This window comes from Penicillium bovifimosum (assembly GCF_028826915.1).
Source record: "Penicillium bovifimosum strain IBT 22155 chromosome Unknown utg000005l_segment0_segment0, whole genome shotgun sequence".
In the NCBI taxonomy this organism is placed as follows: Eukaryota; Fungi; Ascomycota; class Eurotiomycetes; order Eurotiales; family Aspergillaceae; genus Penicillium; species Penicillium bovifimosum.
The window spans coordinates 797,074-819,120 of NW_026622714.1; the positions used below are offsets into that span (position 1 = coordinate 797,074).

Genomic DNA, 22,047 nt, shown 5'->3' on the forward strand with positions numbered 1-22,047 from the left:
GCGCCACCAGGAGCCACCAGGATTGCTTCCCTACTCAACACGGAGAAACGTGAAGTGGTAGTGCCCTTGAGCTGTTTCTGCCTCAGGCGCATATTCTGAGTTAGCGTCTCCGAACGGTCCCGGCCCCCGGGGCCAATGACGGCATCGCCCCTCTCCAACAACATTTATCAACTTCTGCCTGTTTGCTTCAACAATTGCCAAGTTTCACTTTATTCAGCGCCAATGTTCAAGAACATCAAAGAAAAACAGGCAACATTGTTTCAATCCAAGCAATCCAATGCTTCGGAAAGTGACCGCGGCCAGGATTTGTCGTCCATCCTGGACCGGTCGCAGCGTGCCGACTTAACTGTCCTGGTTTCTCAGATTGCTGAGTCAATGCGAGGCAAGATTGTGGAGCTCTTCGAAGATACAGTCGTGAAAGAGGAGTCCTCTCGCCCCACACCACATACCTCGTCGAAGGCGGATCGCGATGAAGACACGCCTCCGTTGCCTCCAAGGCCACAGGGGAATGCGACTGCAGACAAGAGCGACAGTCCGCGTCAAGGTTCTCCTAGTAAATTGTTGAGCCCGCAATCCAAAGTCACCACGCTCAATAGTTTCGACGATTGGAGGGATTCTGTACTTCTGCGCGTCGGCGCTGTCGTCAATAAAGAGGAAGAGGATCAACATAAGAAGCAACACCAGGAAGTCTCGCAGGATGCCGCCCAGTCTGAGGATCTCCCATTGGACGAAGATAAAGATAGATTGGCTAAATTGCAAGAGATCTACCACCCAGTGGAAACCCCACTAGCTGAACTTCCGAAAGCGAAAAGATTGCTTATTCTTCATTCCCTTCTCCTTTTGATGCTCAGTCTAGAGCACTACAATGCTTATTCAAGAGTTTTGATGTTGAATGTCGCGTCCAGCCTGAACATAGATATCGAAATCCTCAACCAAGACGAAATCAAGGTTGCCCGCGGACTACTGCAGACAGCTTTGGCACTTTCCGCAGACCAAGACAACAAAGAGAAACCAAAGAAGAAGGATGATATGAGGAAATGGAAAGTCGGCATTGCATCTGTGGCTGGAGCTGCTTTGATCGGCATCACCGGTGGACTTGCAGCTCCGCTGGTAGCAGCGGGTCTTGGAACTGTCATGGGCGGACTGGGTCTCGGTGCCACCGCTGCTGCCGGGCTGCTTGGCACGTTGGCCGGGAGTAGCGTTGTTGTCGGCGGTTTGTTTGGCGCTTATGGCGGGCGTATGACTGGTCGTATGATGGACAAGTACGCCCGTGAAGTTGACGATTTCGCATTCATTCCAATTCGCGGAGAACGTCGTCGAAACGAGAAGGAGACGGACTCTGCTGAAGAAGATCATCGTCTACGAGTCACCATCGGCGTCACCGGCTGGGTCAAAGAGGAGTCAAACTTCGTGGTCCCATGGCGGGTGGTTGGTGCTGACTCCGAAGTCTTCGCTTTGCGCTGGGAGATGGAGCCTTTGATGAAATTGGGAAATGCAATTTCAGCACTCGTGACTAGCGCAGCATGGTCGGTTGCTGGCCGTGAAGTCTTGGCTCGCACCGTTTTCCACTCGCTCATGAGCGCAGTCATGCTTCCTCTGGGCCTCATGAATGTTGCCGGCGTCGTTGATAACCCTTTCAGCGTGGCCAAAGCTCGTGCCGACAAAGCGGGCGAAGTTCTTGCCGATGCCCTCATTAACAAGGCCCAGGGAGAACGAGCCGTGACCTTGATTGGGTATTCCTTGGGATCTCGGCTGATCTTTTCCTGCCTCCAAAGTCTCGAAAGGCGAAATGCTTACGGTCTCGTTGAGTCGGTGGTACTGATGGGCTCGCCGACCCCTTCAAACACGGAGCACTGGCAGAAGATCCGCAGTGTCGTCAGCGGACGCGTTGTCAATGCTTATTCCGAGAACGACTCTGTCCTTGCCTTCCTCTACCGAACAAGCAGTCTTCAGCTCGGTGTGGCCGGATTGCAACCAGTCGAAGGTGTTCCAGGCGTTGAAAATCTCAACGTGAGCGAATTGATCAGCGGCCACCTAAGATACCAGTACCTGCTTGGCAGAATCCTTACCCTCGTCGGACTGCAAGACTTTGACGCCAGTGAGATCGACCGTGAAGAAGCGGCTCTCGCTGCCGAGGACCAGCGACTGGAGGAGGAGCGGTTGCAGAATGAGCGCGAGGCTGGAGTTAAGGATCCGGGGTCCTCAGATGCCCGCGAGACCTTGAACAGCCAAGATGGCTTTAAGGAGGATGCACGGTTGCAAAAGCAGGTCGAAGCACAGACCCAGGAGAATTTGAGTCACCGGATTGAGATGCTCGATTTGCATCATGATGATTACTCGGCGCCTTTGAAAGAGGATCCTTCGAAGCATTCTGCGCTCTAATTGAGGCTCAAGGAATTATAATACACCCCACTCGCGAGATGTGGCAAACATTACTGCGTATGTACATGTACTCAATGCTTATTGCTGTCAAGATTGCACCTTCCTATGTTGTAGAATGTCAATGGTGGGAAAAGAGCTCTCTGAGCATGCGCCACTCCCCCACGAAACTGATTCCCGAACTAGTATTCAATACCAGAAGTGGAGGGAGTCCAGGCTACGCACGCAAGGAAGAGGAGGGCTATCTGGTGATGCTGGCATCGATCTTGCTGCTGAAACCATCAAGGAACACTGCAAGCCGCTTTGCACGTATGCTGGAGCTATCTCTCCAAGGCACAGGCGTCAAGCGACGCCTCATAGAGGTGCTTGACGGTCTGGGAGTCACATAGTGCTATCGGACATTCTTCGGCTCGAAGAAGGCGCTATCTACTCATCTGGAGGTATGTATAAGCTAGGACATCTACAATTACCTACCTCTGCAAAGACTTTTTTGAGGAAATGGACTGATCGAAGGAAAATCATGAGTTTGTTAAATTGAGGCAAGCAACAATTTAGTAAATGTAATCTTGCTCTATTCGATATGTAAGGATGTGGCTCGCAAGTGACCAACTAAACCAAATATATTTGTCTGTCTAAGGAAACTATCTGGATATGGAGGTTTTCTTCCATTTGTCTTGTCCGGAACATACTAGTGCCGTTCCGCACACAGGACCAAGTCCGATCACGTGGCTTGTCTTGGCAAGGAGCGGCCCTCCTGCGATAGTCCTGCAATTGACCAAATGGCGGTTGCTAGAGCCTTGGGAAAACATAGGCTTGGCATCACCGCCTGATTCATCCAGGAATTTCTGGCTGAATTCAACAGAGTTCAGCTGTTCAGGAACTTCAGATCGCCACGTCGTATCCTTCCAATGATACTCACAAAGCCTTGGGTGTAATAGATCTTGCGTTCTAACTTCTAGGACTTGTGGTAAATTCAAAATAATAGGAAATAAATATTTCACTTCCTATCTATACTCGAAGCAAGCCTGAAGATGGTCAGGAGTGTGGTCGGTGAGATACTTGACGGCAAATTTTCGATTTGTCGCACCGATGTTGAGGTCGTGTTCGGAACTTTTGAGCTGAGCCGAACTTGGTTCAAGACACCGAGATTTCACCAGAGTCTCTGTGTCAACCTCATAAAGTCTGTAGACGTGATGAGCACGTCATGCTCTCCTTGTTCGGGGGATCTATCGTAGAGAGCATCAAATGGCAAGACCAGATCTCCAGTAGCGCCTTGTCGGGTGATGATGATTTGTTGCGCACAATATGGTTGCTGGGCAGCGGGGTCCTGGGAGTACAGCGGAGGCCTGTTGGGGGGTCGGCGACAGAGCGAGGCGATGTAATCACGAGTGAGAGGAGTCGGTGCTCCAATTGGAGCTAATTGCCATCTTTCCACGTCGACACTACTATCCTTGATGGAGATCACCAGTGTAATTCTGACCTTGCCCTTGGAATCAGAAAACCATTTTGCTGCGTCGACGCGGAGACGAGGCATGCTTTCCGAGACTCCTGTTTCGATGACCAGGGTTGGCCATCCGATCTCACTGACTGGCGTTGTGCACCGGGGAGGAGGGAGAAATGCATCGTCAGGCACCTTGCCTATAGCAGTGGTCGGCTTGTATGTAGCACCTCCAACCCATTCTGCATCGTTCCAGTCCAGACCCATCCCAGTAAGAGCATCATTCACAGAAAAGACAAGCTTCCGAGTGATTGTTTCATGCTGTTTTGTTGGATGACTTTGACAAGTCCACTGCTGTTCTGCCATTGAAAACGGTAATTAATACCATCAAGGCAGTTCGGATCGTTATCCAGGCGATTGATGGCGGTTTGAGGGATCCGAAGAATGAGAAGCCATTGATTTGTGCGTTACTTCTGGTTGAAGGAAACAAGGACCCCATTTGCAGCGGCACGGAGAAGCTTCATAGAGGAAAATACCCGAAGGAAGCCAAGGCCAGAGCATTATGAGACGGCTTCTGGAAAAGAAGGACTCAACATGGGGGAGCACAAATTTCAGCTAACACATCGAGTGTTCCGAGCCAATTCTTGATGAAAAAGAGTGCTGCTATTCAGAAAACTGAACGTGAGGAAGGAAAGAGAAAGAAGGAAAGCAAGTCTCTGAGATGAGCCTTTTTCTCATGAGGTTCGTGCTCCAGGCACGAGCAACATGGTTATCTGGTAGAGCGTATGAAGAAGATAAATCGGCAGGTAGCGTGGATAAAAGAAGTGAATCGGCCTGCACTTCGGCGGCAATAAGCTTGTTTGAAGTCAGCGGACGCTGGACGGCGTGGATGGCTGAGACGGACCCTCACTATCCAGGGAGACCGGATGCGGATAGCCATCAGAAGGGTCGAATGGCCTTTGGCTCTCTCAGCCTCTCCGATGGTCAGAGGAGATGGACGCCTTCGGCATCTTCAGGAGCACCAACCGCGAGGGGACCATGTTGTGAGCCTTCAGGCGGCGCGAATGGCGTCTGGCTGTCGGCTGATGTCGCCTTCAACGTCTTCAAAGGAACCGGCGGCGAGGGGATTATGTTCCGGCGTTATTTGGCGTCCCTGACATACAAAGGACTGTCTTGTCAAAAGTATGATGAGAGTCTGAGAGACGCACTGGGTGCGGATTAATTTGAGGCAGTTCGAAACCACCTACGGATAAATTAAGAAGAGAAAGAAAAAAGAAAAAGGGAGGTCATGAGCGGCGGATATATAGACGTTCCGGGACCATGTGACTTCCAGTGACTGTGAGTACTGACTACTGCGTCCCGACAAGGCGACAACCATATGATGTTCAAGGAACAGGCCGCTGATTGGCTGTAATGCTCAGGCTAATGTCCGCGCCCTGCCAAGGCCCCTCCTTAGTGCTTGGTTGCCTCAGGCATCACCGTCTCACGGTGTAGACTAACTGTCACCAAATGATCATTTGGCCCACAAAGTCTATCTCCCTTCACTTCTTTCAGAACTTTCCCTTCTTTTCCTCTTCTGTTCTCTCATAACTCTCTTCCCTTTTTATCCTCGCGGCTTTCAAGATGACTGATATCACTCAGATTTTTAAAGGCACTCAGATCGCCCTTCCTGGCTCCGCAGCAACCGGGCTGGACGCGAGTACATGGGTGATTGACGAGAAGCTTTATGAGAATAGAGTCGATGGAGGCAAATCCTCATTTTGAAATGCGTGAAGTTGAAGCTCGGAGGAAGTTCAGACAAGGTGGATGCAAAAGTGTACCTTCACTACTTGGATATGGCCAATCCGTGCAAGGGGAACAGGGACCTGTACCTGGAGGATACATAACCTATATTGTTTGGGAAAAGGTCCCCGGGCAGGTCCTCACTCCGGATGTCTTCTGGTCATTCGAGCGATCAAAACGTGATCTCGTTCGCCGAAAGTTCCGGGCTGCATATGAGTAAGTGCGGAGTTAAGTCCTTGGGATCATGCTAACGAAGCATCAGGGAAATGACGTCCTTTGGCTGGGCTCCAGGAGGGGAGGATATCACGAAGATTATATGGGACGATGAATCCGCCGATCTATGGATTACGGGGTTTGGCAGTTCGTTTCCAACTGACGAAAAGTGGGAGGATTGCGTTCTGGCTTATTACGGCTTGGTCAACCCACCCGCGTCCGGCCCCTCCGGCGGTTGTAGGAACCTTGATAATTGGGAATGGTGATACAGATTTCTATTGGTGACAGGGAGAACAATCAGCCTCCAGGTACCGCTTCGGTGGTCCTCGAAGGTAAACTCCTCCCTTTGGTTGAGGTGTGAGTATCTCTCATCTCGAGCTGCTTAATGGAGTGACTGCCCTCTTTTGAAGGTGCAAGTAATAGTCCAGTGTCTTCCAAGATTCTGCTTCGTGATCAATCCAGTTCTTAACGATCTCCCGAATTTACATTCCCACGTAAAGTTCACTTGATACCCCTCCAGTAACCTAGCCGCTTTGTTCTCAGGTATCTTCATATCACAGGGCCTCTCTGAGCCTTCGTACCCTTGCCGGGTTGGGACTTCCACACAGGCGTTTTAGTCGCCAGCTCAACAGGTGGTGGTAATTACTGGTAAGCATCCCGTAGTAGTTACCATTAGTTAACGTTAATTACCAGTAACTAACTAACTAGTTAAGTTAACTAGTTAACTAGCTAACTAACTAACTATTGATTTCCAGGCTTGTCACTAAGTAGAACCATTTTTCGTATCGTCCACTATCATGACACTTCATTGACCCGTACCCAAAACTACACTCCTACTCTGACATCGCCGCGTCGTTGATGGAGGTTGGAAGGTGGGATTAGAGCACGAAGGGGTTGATCAGGGATGTCAAGAACATCAGGATCAGAGTTAGCCTACTCTTAACTCTTAAAAGAAGGTATCCGTTCTCAATGCTCATAGCAATTGCTCTCGCATTAAAATCACATTCCCACTGCCGAGCCCGGGGCACTTGAACCTCACCTAGTCATCATCCATAACCTAAGTCCTCCAGGGCTGCATTTGCAAGTCGATACATCCGGAAGCAACTCCCTCCGTCAACGCCTGGATCATTTCTCAATACATCCACATCGCAAAGCAGTTCAACCTCTGGATCATCTCTCGATACATCCACATCGCGAAGCAGTTCAACGTCTCTCAATACATCCAATCCACATCGCAAAGCGGTTCAACCTCTGGATCATTTCTCAATATATCCCCATCGCGAATCAGTTCAAGCTCTGGATCATCTCTCGATACATCCACATCGCAAAGCTGTTCACGCGATGGCCCCCAGGCGCAAACCCCAACAGCCAGCGAAACAGGTGCCCCCAACATCTGCACGTGAACGTCTACGCCGCGCCGCGCCTACCCGCGATACAGGAGGTCACAGCGAGTCCACACTGCCACCTATGCCAAGTACCCGTCCGAGGGTCCAGCGCGCAGGGAGTTTGTCGGATCTAGCACCGGCACACTCGCCAGGCCCACAGGAATCAACAGAGCGTCGGGATGGTCCGGCCATGACTTCAGATGATGAGAATGACCAAAATGTTGAAGTCGAATCGCCGCAGTATGATTCTGACCCCCCGATAGACGCCTCGCAGAGCACTGTGCGCAAATCTCAATCGGAGCCCGTTCGACCCCAATCCCAGGGAAAGCGTCGCGCCGATGCGCTCTCAGATCTGCCGCCTTTCGTGCGGCCGCCGATGATGATGCTCCCCCGAAAAAGAAATATCGCAAGAGACTTCCCGCCCCAAACACCAGTGTTGCCGCCGATGAAACCGCCGCCCATCATGCGCGGCTTAGGGAGCTGGTCAGCTGGCACCTTTTTAGATGGTACACCGCCACAGACAAATCCCACGAGTTGATCTGCAAACTCCGGCCCAATGCTGATAAGAACGACCACCAATACACTCTGGACTGCCAAGATATTGGCAATGGGTCGCGAAACTGGAAGTCTCGGACGCTCGACCATCTTCATGTAAGAGCCTTCCATATACCTAAGAATACTATTGCCTCGTCCGCTAACCATCATTGTCCTCGCAGGAGTACATAGTCCGAGCGATCGAGACCAGCGAGGTCAACCTCAGACACATCGTCGAGCCCAAGGCTCTGTTTCGCCATTTATTTGACAGCTTCACCATCGAAGACTTTGTGAACGTCTTCCGATGGATGGCCGACCTCCTCGACTGGCATCGAACCTCGAGATCTTGCGACCATTCCTATTTTAAGAATAATAGTGACACTGTATTTCAGACCCCCCGACTTCCTGCCTGGAATAGACCTATGGTAGAATTTACAATGAATATTGCGCGGGGAAAGGCAGACACCAGATCAGACGTGGCGCGTGTCGCATTGGGGTTATTGGAGTAATTCGTAGGGATATAGCCTTGCCAGTTGGCTGGAGGCCTGCCAGTTGGCGGGAGGTTTACCAGTTGGCGGGAAGCTCGCTGCACCAGTCTGGAACCCGGCACTCGCGTCAAGTCATATTTTGCGCCAAAGGCCTACAAAAATTATTCAACTAGTCATGGAAGATTGGATAACCTAATCAGTAGTAAGACCAATAATAATAGTCATTTGCACCTCACTTCAACCTGACACGTTCTGGGACGAATACAAACACGCCACGCCAACTGGCCAATCTAGAAATATTTGGCTAGCGGGCTTGCATGGCCAGGAAACTGAGTGTTACTTTGGCTGATCTGCAAGAATATCAATGCCAATATTATTGTCCTCTATAAAAACTTCCATGGTTATATACTATACAGACTTTGGTAGGTAGGTCTGGCCCTTCTCATAACGACGAATATTGCTTGATTGACTAGAAAAATGTAGCATCAACCAAGTACAGAAGATGGTCTCGATCAGTTAAATACAGAATAAATAAGGCCAGCTACCTACTCAAGCAAATAAGAGCACACAGGTAGCACCTCGCATCATACTCACCAGCTTATGTTGGTGCCTGAGCGATATGTATGAACGTCGAACGATAATGAATTTATCAGACCTCTTCCCTTTCATACGGAGCTACGGGGTAGACAGGAATCACAGGATACAATTGCAAAAAGCAGGCAAAAGCTAGAAGCCAAAAAACAACATACAACAGTGAGGATTCGCTGGTGGTCACCCACCCAACTACTAACTCACCGGCGTGTGGCTTAAGTACGGCTGAGCGGACGGGAAGCCCTGTTCTCCACACCCTATGGTCGTATGTACTAAATATAGTGGTGGGCAGAATCATATCTAACAAGGAATTGGATCAGCTGAAGTGTACGCACTATCCGCTTCGAAGTACAGGTAGTATCGGTGGGATTGGAAACCAGTTAATGTCACGTGAAGGAGCAGCGTATGGATCATGTGACTATCAACATGTCTAACCTCCAGTTTGCACTTGCATAGTGGAACCACTTCAGGAATCCATCGGACCATCATCAATACATATTGAGCTACTACCTACTGTGGGAGCCCGGAGACTCTATGTACGCGTGGGTGGCGTGGCAGCGTAACGCTAGTCGCCAGTCAAGGTAGGTTGCTCTACCAATTCCATGTTCCAAAGGTTGCGCGTCAATCAGGGTGGATATGTAGCTATAATGTTGCCAATAAGTGACTGGTTGTTGCCATGGACTATGAGACCTCTCATCCTACCCACCAGTACCGGGCATCTTCAGTCACTGTCAGGTTACTGTATTTCCAAGATTTCAGCTGTAGGCAGCTAGGCTCAATATCAGATCAGGGTCACCCTTCATGCATATGACATGGATGATTCCCATCTCCTGCGGAAAGCATTCAGCTTCCATTTCTTCGATTGTCGTTTTTGATATCATATATTGTTAGTTCAATCCTGACACAACATCGAAGATAGTCCGTACTCTGTCTACACACTGAAGGGATAGGGTGAACTCTTGAGCAACAGCTGTGCCTTGACGTATTCAGCCTCAAGAAGCACTCGTCCGACAGTCGGGTATGGTGGAGTCGGAACATTTTCAGCATTCAGGATGAGCTTACACTTGGGAAGAGCACGATCAAGAGCCTCGTCCGACAGGAATCGATTGCCAAGTGTGTCGGTGGCCAAGGCGATATGCCAATATGGTGGCTGAACAGTCCAGACAAGGTTGCCACTGGTGTAGAACACCTCTGGATTCTCTGCCATGCGCTTTCTGTGGCCGGATTCCACGATTCCTCGTATCTGCTGCGCGGATGGTGAAACCCGGTTCGAGTCCACAGGGAGGTGTGTAAGTCTCTCTACCGAGTTTCATATGGTCAACGTCGCTCACTGATGATCAAGTTGAACAGTGTGCACACCTCCCTGTGGACTCCAACGGGGTTTCGCCATCCGCACAGCAGATACGAGGAATCGTGGAATCCGGCCACAGAAAGCGCATGGCAGAGAATCCAGAGGTGTTCTACACCAGTGGCAACCTTGTCTGGACTGTTCAGCCACCATATTGGCATATCGCCTTGGCCACCGACACACTTGGCAATCGATTCCTGTCGGACGAGGCTCTTGATCGTGCTCTTCCCAAGTGTAAGCTCATCGTCAATGGTGAAAATGTTCCGACCCCACCATACCCGACTCCTCCCCAGCATTTCAGTGAGTGGCTGGCTGCCGAGCGGCAGAAAGCCCGTCGTCTTAGCAAGCCTTTGCCCCAAGTTCAACCACCTCCTACTGTTGCACTCTCTGCGTCGACGCCGGATGCAGCAGGCTCAGAGAAAATCATCGGCTTCCTCCTCCCACGTTCGCTCTAGTGGTCATACCCGCACGTCTTCTTCTGAAGTAGAGGATGCTCACGAGGTCCAGCAAACACGTCTGATGAGATAGTTGCGGAAGTGAAAGAGACAGGGAGGCTACTTATAGAAGTCAGAAATACAGCTGATCCGATGACTTCAGAGCTGGATGGACCCGCTTACCAAACTTACCAGGAAGCGGGGCCCTTGTACCTGCCGCATTATCCCACAGAGGTTCAGTCCCGCACAACAGCCCCTGCGGAGGTAGACTGGCAGGAATGGCTGGTCTTCCCGGAGGCCAATTGAGCTCGTTTCTCTCATAAAACGAAAAATCCCAAAAGAAAATCCCCCAGTGACACGTTCACGTTCGATTCAGGAAATCAACAAAGACCGGAGGGCAATCGCATCATACTGTTTCTATTTGCTTCATTTTGCTAGGAGAAGAGAAGCCCGGATTGACGGAAAAGGACGGAAAGGAACCAACTGCTGGTTGAGTGCTTGAGGATGTGTCCAGGCACCGCTGTCAAGAGTTCTTTCCCTTGTTGATAGACGCCAAGACAGATCATACATATTGTGAATGAGCTCTTTTGGGAATTGTACACATCATCTTTATGCGCATATCCGCGCCAATGGTCACAACTCATATCAAGTAGACAAACCAAAAGGACACAGATACAACGATCCTCCTCGCCAAGTTTAGCTGTTTGATAATCGATCCTACGTACACAGAAGCTCAGGGTTTCTACCTCTTACGCAGTGGCAGTAGCATTAATCAGTGATACCTATACTGTTGCAGGCAATTCCTTCTGTCTCGAACGGATAGCCGACGCTGAGTGCACTGCTACTTAGGACCACCTGAGACAACTCAGAAGTTGAAAACTGGCCTGCTGTCTGCCTGGACTCTCAATCTCTGCTTGCTAAGAATTTGGCGAGCGGAGGCCAGGAGGTTCTTGAGAGTTGAGCCAACTGTCTAATGCTGTCTAATGATAGCCCAGCTTTAACGGTAAACCAAATGGTTCAAAAACAAAACATACAACAGTGAGGATTCGCTGGTGGTCACCCACCCAACTACTAACTCACCGGCGTGTGGCTTAAGTACGGCTGAGCGGACGGGAAGCCCTGTTTTCCACACCCTATGGTCGTATGTACTAGAATTTTTCTTACAATTAATTATAACTAGTTATAGACATACCATAGTAGTAAATGCCCCTGGGCTTAACCACACCCAAACTTTGTAGGTTGCCCCATGACTCATGAGCGGCCAGAGATCTAAGTCGCAGCAAATCTTTGGGCTGTTGCCGACTCGCTTGGATTCACGACTCGCTTGTGAATTACGTTAGTAGTAGGTCCCTAAGGGGTTGATTGCACGTGATAATTGGCTGCAGTAATCACTGATAAACGCCTTGGTGAACCCCCTATTCCTTCCAAACTCGGCGGTGCCACCTTTGTTCCGCTTCACCACCCGAAAATAAGTGCTTTCAAATTCTGCCTCTAAGGCGTCCAAGAAGACCACCGGGCATGGCAATGCCACAGCAACGGTGACTACTTAGTCGTCGGTAACAACGTGGATGCCATCCCGACTTTGTCCAGCCTCAACGTACCACCCACCACCGGCAGGATAGTCGTCCTGAATGGCTTCCCGGGAACAGGCAAACTCACTATTATTGCGTGACGATTCACCACATGAAAAAGAGCATTTCGCTGGGTACCGGTGGTCCTACTTCTCTTCCCTAGGGGATGGGCCTTTAAAATCACGCGCCCAAAGATTCCTTGAATCAATCAACTGGACTTCACTCATCCAATGTGCCTCCGCAAAGAGGAATGGGCTGAACTGCCAATTACTACCCGACGTTGGTCTGGGATACAATCATTTAGTTCGAGTCATCGAATTTGCGGACGACACGCGATGGGTGGCAAGGCTCAGGATGCCACCTTTGACAAGGAATGACGACGAAGCAGCGAACGCATGCAAAGTAATGGAGAGTGAGTACGAAACTATCAGCCTGATCCAGAGAGAGAGCGAAATTCCTGTTCCACATGTCCACCTATTCGAGGCCAACCCAAGCCGCAGCGTTGGGGCACAGTTTATGCTCATGGACTGCCTCAAAGGAAATGTTGGCATGGACTTGAGCATGGTTATTCCCACTAAACACAAGTTGGACGTCTACGCCAGTATGGCTGAAATTCAGGTACGTAACCACTGTCACGCTTAGACACTCTATTCTAATTTTTCTTCGCCTAGATTGATCTGTTTAACATCCGATTGCCGAAAATTGGGAAAGTCGTCGGGATAAACAAGGATGGGACCTACCGACAAGGACCGCTACCAAACCTTGGTGGCCCGTTCGACACTGCGGCGGACTTTTTCAGAGCCTGGTCTTCTAAAGCGAAATTTGGTCTCTCTGAAAGTCGACTTCGAGACGCCGCAGGCCAATACTTCGACGAGGTATTGCCTTCTCTGTCTTTGTTTAGAGAATGGGTGAACGATAACGCGGAGTGCCTGTCAGTCAACAATACAGGACCGTTTCCCTTATGTCACGGTGATTTTGGTCATAACAATATCGTGTTTGACGATAACTACCGCTTGCTTGGTGTCATCGATTGGGAAACAGCATTTGCGGCGCCATACGAAACATTCTGTGAATTCCCCCTGTCTCTCTCGGTGATCCCACCTGCCATGGATGTTCCATGGAAATATGACGAAGCGGGTCGTCCGAAGGACCCAGAAATTAGGCAGAAGTTTGCCGACAGGGCAACTTACATCGCTATTGTGCGTCAAAAGGAACAGGAGCGTGGCTTAACTGAGGGATATACTCTGTCAGTCGCCCTTGAGGATGCTCAACGGCAGTATCTGGCTTCCGCGATGAGGTTGTATCAAGATGGAATACCAGGGTGGTTTTTCAAGGTGGCAGAAGGGTTCGGTAGTCAAGTCCACACATCGCCTAAGTAACATTTCTTCTCTCTTCCATTCCTTCTGATTTCCTGCTGGATATAGTCAATACTCAATTGCGTCCACTCGACCAGCAAAGCCACTCAATTATATCTAGTCTTACCGTGGAGGGCCTTTGGGCTTCAGGACAATCGGAAGGCTTGATATGGCAACCATTTCCACTGAGCCACATGCACTCGGCTATATCCACCCAACCATGCTCGCTCAACTACATACGTCCTGTCCTGGCGTGTACCCTATATGTGGAACTTGGTGATTCACTCATGCAGAAGCCAAATGTTGTCAATTCTTCCCCGCAAACTAGATACACGAATACAAATCAATAACTTGACAAAAACTCCAGTATCCACAGTATTGCTTACACGACTGAATTCTCAATATAAAAGTAGAAAAAATCAACTTCATAAAACTTCACGCACAATGAAAACTTCAACCAGACGTTCCCTTAACTCGCGCAATCAAAGTCCTGCTCATTCCACCGATTAAGCCGACGTGCAATGTAACCCCCGTTTTGAGCATACCCATGCTGTTCAGTACCTAGGTAATCCAGCAATCCATTCCGCATAATTATGAAAGATCCAATCCTGCTCTTCCGCAGTCCATCGGTATGTAACCAGATTGAAGAGATAGCTAAGTGGCGGAAGACCAAGTTGGAATTTATCTGACCATATACACGAGCTCCATTTCGTAAATACGCCGAATCTCTTTCCCGCACCGCGGTAGGTCAAACAATGCATCCAATGGTGGGTCAGAATGAGGGTAAAGCATCTCATATTCGAATTTGCCAGTGCATGCATAGCGAGCCACGGGTTCGTCGCCAACTGCGCAGTGTATTCAACCTGATATTTCGATTCCCAGCTCTGTCCGTCCTCGAACCAGTGTTTGAAGCGGTCGAGGCGGAGTAAGGAAGCTGTGTGACCGGGGAGCTCGTCCAGGCTATTTTCTAAAAGTATGTTTGTTTCGAGAATTCTTCTTTCGATTGCAGCTGCGCCTGTTTCTTTCGTGAAAGTGAAGAGTCCTTCCGTTCTGCGCTCCAGACCGGCTGGGAAGAACAGGCCTCTGATTTGATTGCAGTGATTGGTGAATTGTTCGTCTGTGAGTGCGGCCATGTCTGTACTAGGGTTTTCGAACCATAGTTGCGCACGGATGAAGGGGAGGATGATTATGTCGTGGTCTGGGAAGTAACCGAATGGGGATTGGGGGGTTTCTTGGAGACCGCCCAGGTTGAAGAAGTCTTCTTGTGTGTATTGCCAGTGGGATGGAGGCTCGGATGCATCCCATCCGTATGAAGTCAGTCTGAATGGATGTGGGGCGATGGTTTCCATGATTATATTGACCATTTCGAGGGATTTCCTCCACAGAAGGACTAGTTGGCCTGGGTCGTCTTTGTTCGGGGGTTTGAGATGAACTATGACATTGGCTCTGTGGTGTGGGAAGGTTTGGAAATGTCTGTCGGCGGCTGCTTTGTCCTTGAGAATTATGTCCACGTGCATGTTGGTGGCTTCGAGTTCGATGCGCATCCATTCATCCGCGTCGTATGCGGGTTTCATGAGTATGTTTTCGGTGCAGTTATTATAGAGGTGAGAAGAGACCTCGGTATATAGGTAACGACTGGCACTGAGAATTGAAAGAGGGTTGGCGTTTGGCTTCCCGTTGTTGAAAAGTTTTGTGTGAATGGTTGAGAAGAGGTATTCCCATATTATTAGGCGGACTTCTGGGGGAAGATGGAAAAACAGGCCCAATGAGTCCGGTAGATATAAGAAAGGAGATCCGCAGGAAGATTCGGATGTCATATCATAGTCCGTATCAGTTTCCATGGGAGAACCGAGACGAGAATTCATAGGAGATATCAGTGGAGATTCAAGGGAAACCCCCGAGATGCTGCCGGAAGAGCTGCTTATATCAAGGTCGATCAGGGGACCGATGAGAGGAGCCATGGGAGGTTCGATATCAAGGTCCATCAGAGGTCCTATGAGGGGAGCCATGGGAGGTTCCATAGAAAGCTCCATCGACAGATCAATGAGAGGCTCCATAGATGGCTCAATCGAAATATCAATAAGATCCTCTGCAAGAAAGTCCGGAGAAAGAGGATCCACAGGAGTGTCTGGGGAAGTGTCCATAAGAATGTCCGGAGAAGGCTCCATAAGACGTATCAAAGGAGAGTCAAGAGGAAGCTCCGTAACAGGTTCAGTAACAGGTCCCAGAATAGCTTGCAGACGAGGCGTCATAGAGGGTTCCATAGGTATAAATATGGACAATTATAGCAAAGAAATGGTTCTAAAGCGATGGTATAGTAGTATGATAGTAGCGATGTTGAGGTTGACGAAAAGGTTCAGGATCGGGGGCCCTAATTAGATTCATTCTGAACCTACTTTCAGGTAGATTGTCAAATTTACGTAGCAATCTCATGTTGTTGGGGTACTGAAGTGTAGTCCGTTTCCCGATTAAGCGCGGAGATGCCAGAGTCGGGACAAACTCTAACTGAATCACGATGAGCCAAGTGGGCAATGGAAATTGCATTTGCCACAATTTGTGCCAGCTCATGGCTTAGCCACATGCACAATAATCTTTCCCCTGGCACGACCGGAACGAAGCTTCTCAAATGCATGAACAGCATCTTCGAACTCGTAGGTGGTGTCCAGCTGGATCTTCACAGCGCCCTTTTGCACCCATTCTCCAACCTTCATCAGATCCTCACGGGTATTCTTGAAGAAGAAGATGACATACTTCCTCTTACCACCGCCCAAGAGGCTAGGCCAAACCAGCCTACCAGCAAATGTCGTCATGGCCGACGCACCAACCTGCACAAAAGCCTTCCCAGGCGCCAAAAAGTGATGCGACTCGCAATATAGTGGTGCAGGATACCCAATATGATCAACGATATGATCATAGACGACTCCGCGACCGCGTAGCGTAGCTACTAAGTCCTCTTCAACCGAGTAGTCAATAACCTCGTCAGCGCCGAGCGAACGGCAAAACTCCACGTTCTTCGTCGAACAAGTAGTCGCAACATGGCACCCCATTGCCTTCGCAATCTGGATCGCAAAAATACCGCATCCCCCAGAACCACCATTAATAAAAACCTTGTCGCCGGCATTAACATACCCAGCCAGTGACTGGTACGCCGTTTGGCCCGCGATGCCAATGGCAGCGGCGTGGTCTACCTCCACGCCCTCCGGCACGGGCGCAAGCAGACTCGACGATGTAACGAGGTACTCACCCAGCGAGCCGTATTGGGCGGGTCTGCTGAGACAGCCGTAGACGAGCTGGCCTGGGGAAAACTCGGTCGCGTTGGCGCCGGCTGCCACGACCCGTCCGCAGAAGTCCATTCCTGGTGAGGCTGGTGTGCCAATTACCAACTTTCGCGCGACGAGTCCCATTTCAGGGACTTTGAAGTCGGCGGGGTTGAGGGAGGCGGAGAGCACTTGGACTAGGACGTTGTTGCCGTGGACGGCGGGTGGTGCGCGTGCCGACGCGTGGAAGTTGAGGTTCTTTTCTAGGCCATTGGTTGTGCTGGAGTAGAGCCAGGCTTCCATTTTTGATGGAATGTTTTGACTAGAGGACATTTTGATGATTGTTATGTTTGTTTTGATGCTTTGATGCTGTTGAGAGAATCAGGGAGATTGTTTGTGTTGCCACTTTTTGGAGGCGATCAGGCGCGGGCTCAGGCGATCTTTGATGACCTCACCCGCGCGGCCGTGCCAACTGGCAAGTGGTAACGCCGTCGTTTTGTTGACATCCCAGTCAAGGATAATCGATAATCGACCATTCCTCTAGATTTCTAGATACTATCTCACGGCTCAAAAACGTCAAAGCGCCAAGTGCTAAAGCATCCACGGCTGTACGCAAAGTTGGCTGGATGACCGGCGCATAGAAAGGCGAATGGTTACTGGGCAGCTCATCAACAGTGCCCTTAGCAACAGCATCATCCCAAGTCTGGGGGTCAGTCCCACCAAACATCCACATAACATATGGTGCACCCACGGCTGTAGCCAACAAAGAAAAGTCCTCACTAGCAGTCGGGGGCTCCATATCAACCAGCCTGCCCCCAAAGTACGGCTGAAACGTATCACGCAGAGCATCGATAGTCATCCCATCATTGATGGTGGATGGCGTCGAGTAAATAAGTTTGATCTCAGGCTTCTGCACAGCACCAGCAGCCTGACACTCTGCCTGGATGATACGATGGATCGAGGCCCACACTCGCTTCCGCACATCCTCATCATAAGTCCGCACATTCAGCTGCATATCCAAATAAGCGGGAATGATATTCGGCGAGCTGCCAGAATGAATACTACCACAAGTAACGACCGCCAGCTTTCCCGGCGCGACCTCCCGCGAGACAATAGTCTGCAGCTTCGTAACGATCGCCGCACCAATGACGATGGGATCAATCGTCGTATGCGGTGCCGACCCGTGTCCTCCACGTCCAAATACGCGGACATCGAACGCGTCCGCCGCTGTAAGAAGCGGGCCTGCACGCAGACTGAGAGTACCGGCGCGCATCCGCGTCACATGTTGCGCGAGTACAAGGTCTGGTTTCGGGATAAGGTCATATAGTCCATCATCAAGCATTGCCTGGGCGCCGCCTAGGTCTTCCTCCGCCGGCTGGAAGATGCAGATCAGGGTTCCACGCCAGTGCTGTGTCGAGCGCAGTAGGAGTGTCGCGACTGCCATTAGGGCGGTGACATGCGAGTCGTGTCCGCAAGCGTGCATTACAGGCTTGCGGGTTCCGTCTTTAGCTTTGGCATACCGAGTGCTTGCGTAGGGAAGGCCTGTTTGTTCTTTTACGGGCAATGCGTCCATATCCGCCCGGAGGAGGATTGTTCGGCCGGTGCCGTTGCGGAGGACGCCTGCTACGCCATGGCCGCCGATGTTTGTGTGGACCTCGAACCCTAGGGCTTTCAGATGATCTGATGCTATTTTGGCGGTTTGCTCCTCCTGTCCTGACAATTCAGGTTCGGTGTGTAGATGTCGATAGATCTCTTCGAAAGGTTTTAGGTCTGGTCTGTGGAGATTTATGATCTCGGCCAGGATATCGTTTCGGGTCATTGGTCGGGATCCTGGTATAACTCGCATATAGGCGGCACGGTGATGGGTCAATGAATAGTATGATGATCAGCTTGACTCAAATCACGGAGAAAAAGAAAGACCAAGACTATTCTTCTGGCGGAAATCAAGTGTCCATATAGAGTTGATTTCGAGGAGGTAGCCGATGAGACAGTCTAGTGACTAGTCCGTCGGCAGACCGGCGAATCATCTAGGCCCCCCGCAATTCCACTTGCTACCCCGCATCGCTCGGCCACCTTGGGCAAATCTTTCTTTTCCCAGGAGCACTGCGTGTAAGTGTTCAGCAACCGTTGGACCGGGCGTTGATCGTCTGAGCTGTTATGCTGCGAGCCTGCGAGGTAGGGAAACGAGTGGAATTTCTCGAGATATCTCCGCTTGAACTGAAAAGTGTCTCAGCACTTGCTTCAATATGTCCTGGAGTTACCCAAACAATCCTACTGTATGCTTGAGCAGTCTTCCCATTCTAGACAAACTATTGAGTCAGTCCTTGCAGTCCCTTGATTGGGTTCGCAGCCCTCTCGACAGTCCATGCGTTTGCTTCGGCAGACCACGCATAGCCCTCGAGCCTCCGTCAGGACGATATACGCCGTTTTGATAGACGCTTTTGATAGACGCTTTGACGAACCAGGACATTGTTAATCACAGATTGCAATATTGAACTTCCATTTAAAACTGTCCGCAGGAGTCTTAGGGATTGGCTTGGTGCATTGGCGATCGTCTCACGTTGCTTGATTCGCGCAACCAACCCTTTAGAAAACGGCGTTATACTCCTGCAATCAGCCTATGTGGCAAATTCCACTGGGTGGTATCATCATCCCGAGGCCGGACTGGAGTTCACTGCAGGTTATCACGATGGACAAAGTAGTATATCAGGTTCCCGAAAGCCCCGTTTCCAAAACACCTGTCGGAATTGTTGAGTAATCCAAGCACATTACCTAGTTAGGTGGATACCTAAGTTCACTCCAACCCGTTTGGGATTATGAACGGATGCTTATAGGTGTTAGGTACGTGAGAATAGGTCCATCATGGGATCATGATAGATAACCTACTGACCAATGTAGGTACATCTGAGAAATACCTATATTCCATCCACACGAACCTTATCGGTAATTTCACCTTGAAGCTTACCAATATCGAACTGCCAACGAATCACAAGTAATATAGCCACTATGACTCCCTCAAAGGATCAATCAGAATGGATAAAAATCGCACGCTATACCTCATCTGACAACCCTTGTCCAGCTGAACAACAAACCTTCTTCGCAAGGCGCACTTTGCCTTGCGCTCGGACCAGCTGCCGCAGAGATCGGCCAGCCGCCAGGGTCTTATCTGGATATTGATTTTTACCAGGTACCTTCGTATTTTGAAGGTTCAAGGTTTACAGCTGCCTGAAGACTCCGAATCCACAATTGAATTGTTGCTTCCTTGATATGCAGCTAGACATGATTGCATACTACTTTGATGCGCGTAATCCTCCGTTGGTTCTCAAGCAACGGGCCGACCCAACTAGTGGGTCCTCTAAAGAGCCGTCAGCCAGTCATATTTGAGTTTGGGATGAAGAGGCTCAAGCAGAATTTTCGCCAGTAAAAAAAGAAATCTCAGGATTGGTTTTAGGAATAGCCGAACGCGGGGGTCGAACCCGCAGCCTTAAGATTAAGAGTCTTACGCTCTACCGATTGAGCTAGCCCGGCCGGGCTGTTGTAGGAGGTTGCAAGAATTTGATTCATGTTTGCAACGAACTATGATTCAGGTGAGGGAACAATTCGGTGGGTGGCTATTAGTATGAGGACGGAGCATAACTGGATCGGACTGGATCTTGATATAAGAGGTCATTATAACGACAAAGATCTGCCATAGTATGATGGAGACCTAGTTGCCGAACAATGCACACTGGTCTTCTTGAGGTTATCGCGTGCAATTGGAGGATCACCTTGTTGGTATAAGCAATGTGGGCCATGTGGCTTACTGGTGCCTGGGGAGGCAGCAGAAAAGGACATTGATCAAATAAGCAGTGACCTAATTGCGCGAGAAGCGACAGAAATCAGTATAGCCAAAGGCAGATCGAGAACATAGATGGAAGATTGAAGGGACACTTGGCCTGAGTGCCCGGCGCAGCCAGCTCTGGCCTTTCGCAGTGTGAAAGACTGAAGTAAGCAATTGCCGGGGAAAGAAGACATCAGTGGCTGGTGCAGCAAATTGGAAACCGGAGATACGAGGTCAGTGGCTGAGGCTGAGCAGTCAGCATGAATGGGGAAGAGGGGTAGAAAAGGCGTTGGATGAGAAGGATTGTAGTATAGACCTGTGGCTTGTGTTGAAAGGGGGAAATTGAGGCTGGTGAAAAGCGTGGAATTCACCCGACTCCGAGTTGGGGGCCAAAACAATGATTCGAAATTGCACAGTGCACACTATTCTTAGGGATTCTGAAACAATCACGTATTCCCAAATATGGAAAATTAGAAGAGTGCTCGAAGTCCCGGCGATATGGTTTTGGGAGTTCCAGATCTGTCTGGGTAGACGCTCGCTCAGGAGTCAGGGCAGGACGGCGGCTGCGGAGACCTATGAGCGTGGGGAAGTGTTGGCGCTCGCCCTGCGATCAAACACCTCTCTTTAGAAGTACTGGCTCTTGTTGAATCTCGAAGTACTATTTTCCGAATGTGAAGCCTAGGAGGGTGCGAATGACGCGAACCCGAGGCCTATTTTCAGGAGGAAACACGAGACCCTGTCATGGCGCAGGAACACGAGGAGCACAGGCCACAGGACATCGGGCCGATGATGACATACGCAAGGACATTTCAGCTGGGAATTTTGGTGTCGTAAAGTTGGGGAAGCAAAATTAGTGGTTTCTTTCAGGGTGTTTGGTGCCTTGGAAATGGAGTCGGGGTCCAAAAGGGAAAATCGAAGAAAGCGGTTGAAGGATGCATGACATCGTCAAGTTTGACCGTCGAGTTGGGGATATGGACCAATCAGCATCCCGGTTCATGTAAATATGGCGGTGTTCGAAGCCATCTCTCCAAGGCACAGCCTCCCAAGCCACACTATGAAGAGAGCGATACCCCATTTGTACATCGGTCGTGCTTATAATAGTGAGAGCCGCTAAGTACTGTGGAGGTACCACAGACCTCTAAGGACCCACTGGGTAGACGCCATGCCCTCCAGGCTCCAGGGCATCATCTATAGCCTGCATGAAGACCTGCATACCATATAAGAACACCCTCCCCCCCTCCTTCTTCACCAGAACATCTTCTTCAATTCCTGCATCTGAACACAAACCTGACACTCTATATCCATTGTCATACTCACATCTCACATAACCACTCACATCATCTACATTACGGTGATCATCAACCATCTTCGCGTGACCCCCCATAAATCAGGCACAGTGTCTCCCTACCGCTCGACCTCATATTTCGTGGATCCCTCAACCCTTACAACCAG

General features: G+C 50.0%; 11 protein-coding genes across 11 annotated transcripts, besides 2 other annotated features; 6 read left to right on the forward strand and 5 right to left on the reverse strand.

Moving 5' to 3' along the window:
* Nucleotides 1–222: 222 nt before the first annotated feature.
* On the forward strand, nt 223–2,382 carry N7515_005471 (DUF726 domain protein; the record flags this gene model as incomplete). Its single annotated transcript, XM_056666215.1, has 1 exon — nt 223–2,382. One exon carries the CDS (start codon nt 223–225, stop codon nt 2,380–2,382), a length of 2,160 nt encoding a protein of 719 aa, XP_056519811.1.
* Nucleotides 2,383–2,456: 74 nt separating this feature from the next.
* Nucleotides 2,457–2,768, forward strand: N7515_005472 (uncharacterized protein; the record flags this gene model as incomplete). Its single annotated transcript, XM_056666216.1, has 1 exon — nt 2,457–2,768. One exon carries the CDS (start codon nt 2,457–2,459, stop codon nt 2,766–2,768), a length of 312 nt encoding a protein of 103 aa, XP_056519812.1.
* Nucleotides 2,769–3,529: 761 nt separating this feature from the next.
* N7515_005473 (uncharacterized protein) lies at nt 3,530–4,183 on the reverse strand (the record flags this gene model as incomplete). The annotated part of the gene is made up of 1 exon (XM_056666217.1): nt 3,530–4,183. One exon carries the CDS (start codon nt 4,181–4,183, stop codon nt 3,530–3,532), a length of 654 nt encoding a protein of 217 aa, XP_056519813.1.
* Nucleotides 4,184–4,706: 523 nt separating this feature from the next.
* On the forward strand, nt 4,707–5,039 carry N7515_005474 (uncharacterized protein; the record flags this gene model as incomplete). The annotated part of the gene is made up of 1 exon (XM_056666218.1): nt 4,707–5,039. One exon carries the CDS (start codon nt 4,707–4,709, stop codon nt 5,037–5,039), a length of 333 nt encoding a protein of 110 aa, XP_056519814.1.
* Nucleotides 5,040–5,582: 543 nt separating this feature from the next.
* N7515_005475 (uncharacterized protein) lies at nt 5,583–6,078 on the forward strand (the record flags this gene model as incomplete). The annotated part of the gene is made up of 2 exons (XM_056666219.1): nt 5,583–5,815; nt 5,862–6,078. The coding sequence occupies 2 exons, from the start codon at nt 5,583–5,585 to the stop codon at nt 6,076–6,078; spliced, it is 450 nt and encodes a 149-aa protein (XP_056519815.1).
* Nucleotides 6,079–7,153: 1,075 nt separating this feature from the next.
* Nucleotides 7,154–7,735, forward strand: N7515_005476 (uncharacterized protein; the record flags this gene model as incomplete). Its single annotated transcript, XM_056666220.1, has 1 exon — nt 7,154–7,735. One exon carries the CDS (start codon nt 7,154–7,156, stop codon nt 7,733–7,735), a length of 582 nt encoding a protein of 193 aa, XP_056519816.1.
* Nucleotides 7,736–8,819: 1,084 nt separating this feature from the next.
* Nucleotides 8,820–8,840: a sequence feature (Protein overlapping with rRNA (N7515_005477, KAJ5129438.1) was converted to a misc_feature.).
* A 65-nt stretch (nt 8,841–8,905) lies between these two features.
* Nucleotides 8,906–9,244: a sequence feature (Protein overlapping with rRNA (N7515_005477, KAJ5129438.1) was converted to a misc_feature.).
* Nucleotides 9,245–12,223: 2,979 nt separating this feature from the next.
* On the forward strand, nt 12,224–13,459 carry N7515_005478 (uncharacterized protein; the record flags this gene model as incomplete). The annotated part of the gene is made up of 3 exons (XM_056666222.1): nt 12,224–12,781; nt 12,835–13,362; nt 13,415–13,459. 3 exons carry the CDS (start codon nt 12,224–12,226, stop codon nt 13,457–13,459), a joined length of 1,131 nt encoding a protein of 376 aa, XP_056519818.1.
* Nucleotides 13,460–14,072: 613 nt separating this feature from the next.
* N7515_005479 (uncharacterized protein) lies at nt 14,073–15,782 on the reverse strand (the record flags this gene model as incomplete). The annotated part of the gene is made up of 1 exon (XM_056666223.1): nt 14,073–15,782. One exon carries the CDS (start codon nt 15,780–15,782, stop codon nt 14,073–14,075), a length of 1,710 nt encoding a protein of 569 aa, XP_056519819.1.
* Nucleotides 15,783–16,082: 300 nt separating this feature from the next.
* Nucleotides 16,083–17,108, reverse strand: N7515_005480 (NAD(P)-dependent alcohol dehydrogenase; the record flags this gene model as incomplete). Its single annotated transcript, XM_056666224.1, has 1 exon — nt 16,083–17,108. One exon carries the CDS (start codon nt 17,106–17,108, stop codon nt 16,083–16,085), a length of 1,026 nt encoding a protein of 341 aa, XP_056519820.1.
* Nucleotides 17,109–17,286: 178 nt separating this feature from the next.
* Nucleotides 17,287–18,594, reverse strand: N7515_005481 (putative zinc metallopeptidase; the record flags this gene model as incomplete). The annotated part of the gene is made up of 1 exon (XM_056666225.1): nt 17,287–18,594. One exon carries the CDS (start codon nt 18,592–18,594, stop codon nt 17,287–17,289), a length of 1,308 nt encoding a protein of 435 aa, XP_056519821.1.
* Nucleotides 18,595–21,733: 3,139 nt separating this feature from the next.
* Nucleotides 21,734–21,961, reverse strand: N7515_005482 (uncharacterized protein; the record flags this gene model as incomplete). The annotated part of the gene is made up of 2 exons (XM_056666226.1): nt 21,734–21,870; nt 21,913–21,961. The coding sequence occupies 2 exons, from the start codon at nt 21,959–21,961 to the stop codon at nt 21,734–21,736; spliced, it is 186 nt and encodes a 61-aa protein (XP_056519822.1).
* Nucleotides 21,962–22,047: the final 86 nt, after the last annotated feature.